Genomic DNA, 10898 nt, shown 5'->3' with positions numbered 1-10898 from the left:
ACACCATATAAAAAATATATTAAATAATTTGACATCTAATAATTGTACAAAGGTGTAACATAGCTTATTAGAATCATCTTACTGAAATGAATTGAATGGTGATAGTTTTATCCTTTCACAATTACTGGCTGATAAGTTATTCAACAAAATGCTAAATATCAGCATTATAATATTTCTTGATTTACGTTTACTGCGTCATTTAACATTTTGCTAAATTTCTCAGTACTTAGTAATTATAAAATAATGATTAATAGCTCATTGAAATTGCCTCATCAAGACAAATCGAATGGTGGTAAACTCATTTCTCTATGATCAATATTGACAGAGTTACTACTTAAAAACCATTTAATATTTTTTAATTTTGAAAATTGATCTAGTGATTGGATTTCGATATATCTTATACCATTAGATTCGTCTTATCAAGATGAATCAAATGGTAGTAAGATTGTCTTTCTAGGATTAATATTGGCAGAGTTATTACATAAAAACCATTAATATTTTTTAATTTTAAAAATTAATCTAGTGATTAGATTTCGATGTATTTTATACTATTAGAATTGTCCTATTAAGACAAATTGAATGGCAGTAAGATTATCTCTCTATGATTAATATTGGCAGAGTTATGATACAATAAAGTTTTAAATATAATTCTGACTAAAATTATGTTAATTTTTAGCTGGAATTATGATATACAAATATAAAAAATTTTTTATATAGTCACGTTTCTTTATAATCACCAAATATAAACTGTTCTAAATATGTGACTATAAAGAGAGTTGGCTGTATATAAATAAATTACATCAAAAACTTTTTTTATTGATTATTTAAACACAATTTTTACATTAGTAATTTAAAGAAATTTTTATGTTTTTTATTTTTTTATTTATAAAAAATATTATTTTCATATTATAAAATTAAAAAATAGTTAAATGAAAGGGGATAGAATTTACTTAACCATTTAAAAATAATACTTTAACTGTTTTATTAAATTTAATGATAGTTTAACAACCTTAGGAATACTTAATAATATAAATATAAGGCTTAAAACTTCTATACATATACAAACTAACGTTATTAAATCTGAATAGTAAACAACTTTGAAAGATAAAAAAAAAGATGACAAATAAATATTTATTAAGAAACTCTAATATTATAATATCTTTATTTTTCAAAATAATCTTTCATGTAAAAAACTATTATTGCAAAAAAATTTTATATATATGGTGGCCGTCATCTATAAACCACACTAATATTATATGACTTCAAATTTTTATAAATTGTAAATTGAATAGTAAAAAGAAAAAACTAAACTGATAAAATGATAGAATAACATGTACTAAACATTTCTATTAGGTTATTTTATAGAATTTAATAAGAATTTTAATTAATATTATGGGTATACATGCCACCCAAATTATTTTGGACTGCCATAATTATAAGTAAAATCTCAAATTCAATTATGGCATCTCAAATTATTTTGGCATTTTACATAGTAAATTATATATAAACTGAATGAATTATGGCATCCCAAATTATAATTATGACATCCCAAAATAATTTGGGCAGCATGTATAATTATGGGTTAAAGTTAGATAATTTTAATAAGTAGCCATAATAAAAACATAAAATTTTAGACTAGTTTTTATGTAATTTTTATGGATTTTACAAAAATTCCATGAAAATCCACAAGAATTCCATGTAATATAGCAAAAAAAATTTTTGCTACTCACGTGACAATTATTATATTTTAGCAAAGTACTTTAAAAATAAGTTACACAATATAAATAAATAAAATTTTAAATTTTAGACTATTATTAATATTGTTATTTATAGGTGACGACCACTATAGAAATTTTCAGATGTAAGTGGACTAATTTTATAGTATTAATTACTATTAAAAGTATTAAAGTAATCTAAGTAATGTATAACTTAGAAATATAAACAGAAAAAATCAGCAAAAGGAAAATTGCAGATAATAACAAATGAAATTTATTAAAATGAAAATTATTTATAATCAATATTAAGATAATCAGAATAATTATGAGATTAAATATTTGGAATATTCTATTAAATATAAATAAATAAATATTAAGAATAATATCTGAAAAATTTAGAATTAATTAAAAATCTTAAATTTAATGTAAAAAATTTATAATATAAAGTAATAATTAAGTTAAATAGTATAAAACAAATTGAAAAAAAAATTAAAAATAAATAGTCTATGAATTTTTATAAATATAAGACCTGATAAAATAGATTACCAAAAATTTAGGATTAAAATTTATAATTAAGAATTTTTAAAGATTCTATTATATAGATAAATTATATTTAAAAAAAGAAAATGTTATACTAAATTATTATAATTTTTTTTTTTTTAGATCAATTAACCAATAGGATTACTAGTAAAATTACTACTAGTAAATTGGAAATTTTTTCTAAAAACCTTTATATGAAATCCTTATCTAATATATGTATTATTATTAGCTAAAATTATCATTTTTTACTAAATTCAAAAATTCATTTTGATGAACTTTTTTTTTAAATTATAGAGTCCAATAAGAACTACAAAATAAAAAAAATATCCATTAAAATTAAACTATTAGGTGCAAAAATATTTAAAAAAAAATTGTTAAAAATGGATTATTAAACCTAAAAGTGTGACTTGTGACTTATTTTTAGAGATGTCTGAAATCCTATTATACTAATTAAATTGTTTAGCATTTATAAATAGTTAAAAAAAAAAAATTTAAATATAATACAGTAGTAAAATTTATTACAAATTGCTAAAAAATTATATATATATATAAAGTATATAGCTATAATACTTAATAAATTAACTAATTTAAATTACTAAGGTAATAAATAAATCATATAATTACTAATATTGAATTCTATAAGTATAGAATATAAATTAAAAAATCATATAATTATACTAATATTAGTAGAATATAAATTTTGTATATTAAAAAATGATAGTCCAAGATGTTTTTTAAAATTTTAAATCTAATTAAAACATCTCATCCTTTAGGTTATTTCAAGTAGTTTCATAATTTCTTTATGAAATTACATATTTAGTATAATCATCATTTTTCAATAGCTTTAGCTTATTAGATAATTATTAAAGTTTAGCTTCTAATTTCATAATTTTTAAAGCTTAGTTTATGATTTCAAACTTAATTTTAAATAGCTTTATAAACTAATAAAGATTAAACTGATCTACCGCGGATGGCCAAAAATGCGAAAAATAGGAGGTATGACTGTTCTACTCTGTCGAGCTTCAAATTCATCTGGTAACATATCAGATATGCAGTATTTTATTAATGAATGCATTATTACAACATCAATGAATTAAAGAAACCCCCTTTTAATAATAACGGCTTTTGATAAGAACGATAAGAAAGAACGATAAGACTCTTAAGTCTTAACAGGTACTCGAACGCCATTTTAACGGCGATAAATAGCCCGAATATCAAATTAAAGTTACATTAAAGATCACGTGAACAATAAAAATAGATAGTAATCTAAACCATAAAAGTTATTAAAATTTTTTTCAATAAGGAATCTTGAAATGGTAATTCTTTAAATGAAATATGCGTCATTTATAACATTAAAATTTTTGGCGTTATGAATTACAATGAAATTTTATAATTGGAAAAAAAATATAGAACATGGAAAAAATTTAATAATGATGATTCATGTGAAAATGAATTCTTTGAATCTGTATCCCAGTTAAATATAAATTGATCAGGTTTAGCAAGCGCTAAAACAACAAAAGGTATCATTTAATGGACTTTATAATAATGGGCTTATAGAACAAATTTAGAATAGAATAATGAAAATTATTTTCGATAAAGGAACAACAATATAGAAGTTGTAGGAAACTGAGAATAGGAAGTCAGCCAGCCTTTGGGGATAAAGAGGAAATTCTTTTCTTCTTTTTTTTTTAAAAAAAAAAGATTCTTTTTACGCGGGGTTCAACTTTCTAGTCAATTTTTTTTCCGCAAAGATCGCTTTGATGATCTTTATCTACATAAGCTTTTTTTTTCCAAAAAAGTACTTATAAAAAAAAGCCTTAAATATTGAAGATATAATGATAATATACTTAATGTTGTACGAGATGAATAGTTGTACAACGAGTACAAAATTCGCAATATCCCGGCACTGGCTTTACCTAACATTATAGGAATGAGACTAATACTAAAATATATTAGCAATTATGGTTTTTCAGTTTAAAGCATATGGATATATGAGATATACTTGCGACCAATGATTCATCTTGCAATGATTGAAAGTTTAAATTATTAGATTCAATTGGGCCAAAATGATTTGTTGCGTGCTTTTCGTGAATAATTCTGTCATTTAATTTCAATGTTTTTAAATTTATCTGCAAAAAAAAAAATTCTTTTCTCAAAAGATCGAAAAAAAAAAATTATTGTTTGTTTTACTTGTAATTGTTTTGAGTATGTAAATGCATGTCTCATCTTAGACTCTGAAAGAATTTCTTGGCAATACAATACTAATATTGTAGTTTGCGATTATAATAGCAACAGTTTTAAAAAAAAAAAAATTTTCAAGATAATCGAAACAAATATTCATCAACGTTCTAGTGGCTGAGATGAAATTTTGTCCTATAGAAATAAAAGGAAAATTGTCATAATTAAAATTAATAACGCAAGATTATCACGTGATCATAAATAATGTATGTAGTACATAACTTTACTCTTATCCGCAGTCGTAATTCAGCTTATAAAAAATGCATTTAACTTTAAAAAAAACGACGCCACATGGTATTTTGTTCAATTGTTCGGCCGGATGAATGAAAATGTTACAAATGTATATCAAATGTCAAACGTATTGGCTGTATATCGCACGTGTGAATCTTCAATTCTCCGGTTGGGAAAAGTCATATAGAACAATAATTTTTCATTGACTAAATTAGTTGCATGTAATTATTATATTAAGAATACACAAGTATATTAATTAAATTACGTATATATTTATAAACTATTACGTCTTTAACTTATCACTATATCAAAAAATTATAAATACCCAGCAAAGTATTTGCCTATTTTTTATCTATATTTTTTCTACACGACAAAAAAAATTCCGCACATAATGGCTGATATGAATATTTATTCACTTTTTCTTTCTTCTATTCAGGTATAATTTTTTTTTTTATATATATATTCTCAAATCATCTAAAATAAATTCACGATTAAAATGATTTATTTTTTTTCTTTATTGTTAAAAGTCAACTTCACAAGTTGTTCTACTGTGTCTTACCGGATATGTAGCAGCATCACTTGGAGTAATAAATAATTCGATACAGAAGGTATAAAAGAATTTTTTTTTTTTTTCGAATTTAAAATCTTTTACTAATTTCTATCTTATTTGTTTTAAATTTATATAGAGTCTTTCTCAATTGATAATAAAGATTTTCATGCCATGTCTATTACTTTCAAATATTGCAGCAGATATTGACTTGGATACTTTAATACGATTATGGCCAATGCCTACTTTATACATTTTATTTTTTATATTGAGTGGAGCTCTTGGATTAATCGGCGGAAAATTATTAAAACTTGATGTCTCATCAACAAAATTTATGATGACTGGTATAATGTTCAATAATGTAACAAGTCTTACATTAGGTCTATTGGAAGGTATTGAAAGTACAGATGCTATTAATATTTTACTTCGTGATAAACTTGATAGTCCAAAAGAAGCTGTAAAACGTGGAATGTCCTATATATTATTGGCCACCCTCTTTGGTAATTTGTCTAGGTTCGTGTTTTAATAAATCTTTCTCCCTCTCTTTCTCTCTCTTTCTCTTTATTGATATATTTTTATTTTATTTACATACATAGATGGAGCGTAGGAACATACTTATTAAAGAAAGAAAGTAGTCAGGATGAAATTGTTATAACAGAACGTCAACAATTACCAGTTTTCAACGATGATAATGAACAACAAAGACAAACTCACTCATTGGTATCCGAACGCACCCCCTTGATTTTCAAATCTATTAAATCTATTGAAAAAAAGGGTGTCAATATAGGAGTTCGGATTATGAACTTTTTAAGGAGAATACTCAAACCAATTGGGGAAATCATGAATCCTCCATTATACGCGGCACTTTTCGCATTAATAATCGGAACAATTCCATTTTTAAAAGGAACTTTCTTCGGAGTGGATGCTCCGTTGTATTTTCTTACGCGTACTGCGGAACAATTAGGAACAATATCGGTACCATTAACCTTGTTAACACTTGGAGCTCAAGTAAAGACACTTCCAAGTGAAAATGGAAAAGAATTGGTTCCTCAAATATTATATGTAACGTTGAGTCGCTTTGTTATAATGCCTATAATTGGAACTATCATAGTAGTATACACAAAAGATTATTTCTTAGTTGATCCAATGTTTTGGTTTATATTAATGTCAATGTCGAGTGGACCTCCTGCTGTTAATTGTATGAATTTGGCACAAATAACAGGAAATTTCCAAGGGGAAATGGCTACTTTATTATTTTACACATATGCTGCTGTTGGACCTTTAATGGCTATACTTGTTATGGCTATGTTACGTGTTATAGCCGAAAATAAATAGATAAAAAAAATTTGTAAAATTTTACATAATATTAATTATCATACGTTAAATTATCATACGTTAATTATCATACATATTATACATATCATTTCTTTATAAAAAGAACACTACAGTCAATAGAATTTGTACAGCAATATGTAATTATAAGTTACACGTTAGTTGATACTTAATAATATTATTACCATAACAATATTATCATATTTCCAATTAAAAAGTGATTTAATGATTATACAAAGAAATCAGAAAGAAAGATCTGCGCTAATAAAATGCGGAGATAACGTGCTTTCTCCTTAAAAAAAATATCAACATTAAAATAAACCATAATGATGTATTTCACATTAATTGTTTGTTTTTATTTGTAAGTGCAATGATGTCACACGACAGAACTTTCATACTCTGGTAAGAGATCATTGTGAGAGTTTTGAAAAAAACGAATACTATTAATTTTGATATACAAGATAATGACTTTTTTTTTTTTAGTGCCGGGATTTTTCGGATAATAGGTACCGATAAACCGATTTCGGAAATATATTAATAAAGTTATTTATTTATTTTTATAGTTTATTGTATTTAGGCTATTTCAATAAATATTTACCTACTTATTTTTATTGTCAATATTTTGGAGGTCCGTTATCAGTAATAATCGTTTTTTAATTATTCCAATTTTATCATTGATAGACGGATAAACAAATTATCCCTCAAGTTTCAAAATGGTAATTAATATATTGAAAAATAAACTTTCGGAAAACACAGGAAAAAAGAAAAAAGTTTCTTTCTCTTCTAGATACAAATCAATGATATTATAGATACGTTTGATTGTAATCCAAATAATCAAATTTTAATAGTTTACAAATATGGTAAACAAGATTTAAATAATCCCGTTCATAAATAAAAATAGAATTATATATACCAACAATATATTATTTTATGTCCAACTTATTCGGAATCCAATTTAGGATGTTGAATGAAAATCTTCTATGTTGCAAGTTCGGTTGGTTGATATGCAATGTCCTTTATATCTGATATTATACTCTTTCTTTTTATGAAATTATTTCTTCATAATTACCTTTTTTTTTTTTCCTAGCTTGAGAAATTTTTCATTTTTTGATAGATTTGATAATGATCTCGCGTTTAGTTTTTACGTAAACAAGGGACATCCCGAATTTTTCCGATTTTTAATTATTAATTTGAAAGTGCCTTTCCAGTACTGGTAATACTTTGCCTGACGGTTTTCAAAAGTTTGTCCACAAAATTCCGCCCATATTAAATATTGGGCGATTTTGGGCAAAACCTCCCGCGGATCATAAATTGAATACTTGGTTTAAATCATGTAATGAAATAATTAAAAAAGGTAAATATTTCTTTTAAAAAGAAACGTGTTTTTTGAAATTACACAATTACTGTTAATTGTTAAACAAAAAATGTGGCAAATATCTGAATTATATTAATGTCACGTGAAAAATTACTGATAATCAAAATTTTTTTTTTTTTTTTTTTTTGTTCATCTATTAATCTATAATCTACCATGTCAACTTCAAAAAAACATACTTCACAGGATTTATTAGAAGAAAACGATTCTACCCTTTTACCAAACAAGAAACAAAAACTTGATACAACTCTTGTAGATAATAATAATGATTCATTACCGTCTAATACAATCTCTTCAAAGTTAGAAGAATCGAAAATTCCTGATGAAAATGTTGAACAAGAAATAAAAGAAATAATACCTGATATTTTAAATAAAAATTATATAGATCCAGATTTTGTTACAAGATTTTATTCTGCTTTTAAAAAAAACCAAACTTTTACCGATGAAATTTCACAAGCTATAATTTATAATTTACCATTTCCTATAGCACTTTTACCAAATATATTTGATAATGAATTTCTTTCTAATGTTAAAGATGAAGTCAAAGAATTAGATTTTGATAATAAATCTAATGATCTCTATGAATTTCATCAAAGTTCTGATTTAAAGATTTGTGAAAAGCCTCATCTTTCTAAATTACGTGATACCATTTATTCTGACGTTTTCGTCAGTACTATGTCTAATTTAGTGGGATTTGATTTAGATTATACTCCTGATTTGTCCGTTCATAAATATGAAAAAGGAAATTATCTTTTGTGTCACGACGATGATATTAAAGATGATGCTTTCATGCACGGAAGGATAATTGCTTTTATAATTTATTTGGTAGATGAAGATTGGTCAAAAGATGATGGTGGCGCTTTGGAATTATTTAACATGTATAACAAAATTTTGTTTGTTTTAATATATAATTTACATATTTATTAATTTAGCAAATTTTATTATTTTTTTTAGAAATTCTCAAAGTCATCCGGATGAAATATCACTTTCAATTACTCCAAAATGGAATACGATTGCTTTTTTTGCACTCAGTCCTACATCATATCATCAAGTATCTGAAGTTATTTCTTCAACAAAAATTCGTTATTCAATTTCTGGATGGTTTCATGGTCCTTTAAATACTAGATTATCACGTGCAGAATTCATAGCTCCCGTCCCAGAAGTATTTGATCTTAAAGACTTTATAAGTCCTGTTTATTTAAATGAAAAAAATAAACAAAGAATATTAAAAAAATTACAAAAGGATTCTTATATTTTATTATCGAAATTTTTACGAGATGATGTTTTTGATAAATTAATAACGAGTATAAGAGAAACTGGATGGGAAGAAAAACCTACAGGACCTCCTTTTATAAGAAAATATCATCTTCTTAAAGATTCAGAAATTGATAATTTTAAGGATAATAATAATAATAATAATAATATTAAAGATTATAAGGATTCATCATCATCATCTTTTTGTAAATATGTTTATGATTTCTTTAAATCAAAATCATTTGCAATTTTTATCAATGAAATTTCAAATTGGCAAATTACAGCTGTAGCTCGAGAATTTCGACAATTTCAACCTGGTAACTATACTTTAATTCATGATCAAGGTCAAGATAGAATTGGAGCAGATGTCACATTATTTTGTATTGAAGGTGAATGGGATGAAAAATGGGGAGGTGGAACTCATTATGTTGCTGATGAGCATGAATTATTGGCTATTTATCCAGAGAAAAATATGTTAAGTATTGTAATTAGAGATGCTGGTACTTTAAGGTTCGTTAAATATGTTAATTCTCATGCAGCTTTTCCAAAAACGGAAATGTCTTTTATTTACTGGGATGATGATGATGATAAAGGGGAAGAGGAAGGAGATGAAGAAGTTGAAGACATTGAAGGAGGAGTTGAAGACATTGAAGGAGGAGTTGAAGACATTGAAGGAGGAGTTGAAGACATTGAAGGAGTTGAAGACATTGAAGGGATTGAAGACATTGAAGAAGAAGTTGAAAAAATTGAAGAGATTGAAGAAGGAGAAGGTTGAAAAGAAGTTGAAGAAGTTGAATAAGAAGTTGAAGGGGTTGAAAGAGTTGGAGAAGTTGGAGATGAGTAACTTGCAACTTATTTGATATCCAGTCTTATATTATTTAGTAATAATGATCTAAATAAAATTTTTTATTTTTGTTATTATATATATATTAACTAAATAATTTAAAAATAAAAAATTCATTATTTAATATTAGTTAATATGTGTAAATATACAATATAGAAATTTATAAAAATATGTATATTATAAATTATTACCAATTTTTGCTAATAATAGCAATAATTAAAATAATAATAATAATATAAATGATTTAATTAGGCTTAATTTACTTAATTTATTTATATTGAACAAATTCTTTCTGGTTATATTCATAACCATTTTTTCTGAAGAATATTTTTTTGTTTTTTTGTTTTTTTTTATATATTATTTTTATTTAACTGTTAAGCTTCTTTATATTTTTATTAAAACCCATTTGTTTAATACACTTATTACTTTTTATTAGTAAATTTTTCACTTTTATTCTGGGCAAAAATCCTAGGTAGTATTCTTGGCCTGATCAGATTGGTAATATAATACAACCTAAATTAATTGTAAAAAAAACCATTTTTTGTAAATATTTTGACATTTTGTGATTTAGCAGTTCAATTTTAACAAACTTTTTTTTATATTGATTAGCTTAATATGATCTATAAAACAAAAAAAAAATCATTAAAATCCATTACAAAATAATATTTTTCAAATTAGATTCAGATTAGATTACTAAAATCCTGATCTGATCTGAATTTTTAGGAGTATTAATCCTAGGTATGTAAGCAGACAACAAATAATTAAACTGAAAGTGCATCAGATTAAGGATAAAAAAATAAAATATAGAAAGATGATGATTTTTAT

At 24.4% G+C, this 10898-nt stretch overlaps 2 protein-coding genes across 2 annotated transcripts; both read left to right on the top strand.

Annotated features, from left to right (window-relative positions):
* The first annotated feature begins 5075 nt into the window (after positions 1–5075).
* Positions 5076–6840, top strand: OCT59_018820 (uncharacterized protein). The gene is made up of 4 exons (XM_025319696.2): positions 5076–5160; positions 5252–5332; positions 5411–5784; positions 5868–6840. Exons 1-4 carry the CDS (start codon positions 5116–5118, stop codon positions 6604–6606), a joined length of 1239 nt encoding a protein of 412 aa, XP_025173184.1. The 5' UTR covers positions 5076–5115; the 3' UTR covers positions 6607–6840.
* A 955-nt stretch (positions 6841–7795) lies between these two features.
* Positions 7796–10205, top strand: OCT59_018819 (uncharacterized protein). Its single transcript, XM_025319697.2, has 3 exons — positions 7796–7957; positions 8162–8853; positions 8930–10205. Exons 2-3 carry the CDS (start codon positions 8651–8653, stop codon positions 10002–10004), a joined length of 1278 nt encoding a protein of 425 aa, XP_025173185.2. The 5' UTR covers positions 7796–7957; positions 8162–8650; the 3' UTR covers positions 10005–10205.
* Positions 10206–10898: the final 693 nt, after the last annotated feature.

Source organism: Rhizophagus irregularis, chromosome 28, assembly GCF_026210795.1.
Source record: "Rhizophagus irregularis chromosome 28, complete sequence".
Classification (NCBI taxonomy): domain Eukaryota; kingdom Fungi; phylum Glomeromycota; class Glomeromycetes; order Glomerales; family Glomeraceae; genus Rhizophagus; species Rhizophagus irregularis.
This window is presented reverse-complemented; position numbering and strand designations above follow the sequence as displayed.

Bases quoted from the DNA above. Each gene is read 5' to 3' on its own strand.
- OCT59_018820 (XM_025319696.2), top strand. From the start codon at position 5,116: ATGGCTGATATGAATATTTATTCACTTTTTCTTTCTTCTATTCAG. The intron at 5,161-5,251 runs GTATAATTTTTT...TATTGTTAAAAG, and splicing joins TTTTTCTTTCTTCTATTCAG to TCAACTTCACAAGTTGTTCT. The intron at 5,333-5,410 runs GTATAAAAGAAT...AAATTTATATAG, and splicing joins TAAATAATTCGATACAGAAG to AGTCTTTCTCAATTGATAAT.
- OCT59_018819 (XM_025319697.2), top strand. From the start codon at position 8,651: ATGTCTAATTTAGTGGGATTTGATTTAGATTATACTCCTGATTTGTCC. The intron at 8,854-8,929 runs GTATAACAAAAT...TATTTTTTTTAG, and splicing joins GCTTTGGAATTATTTAACAT to AAATTCTCAAAGTCATCCGG.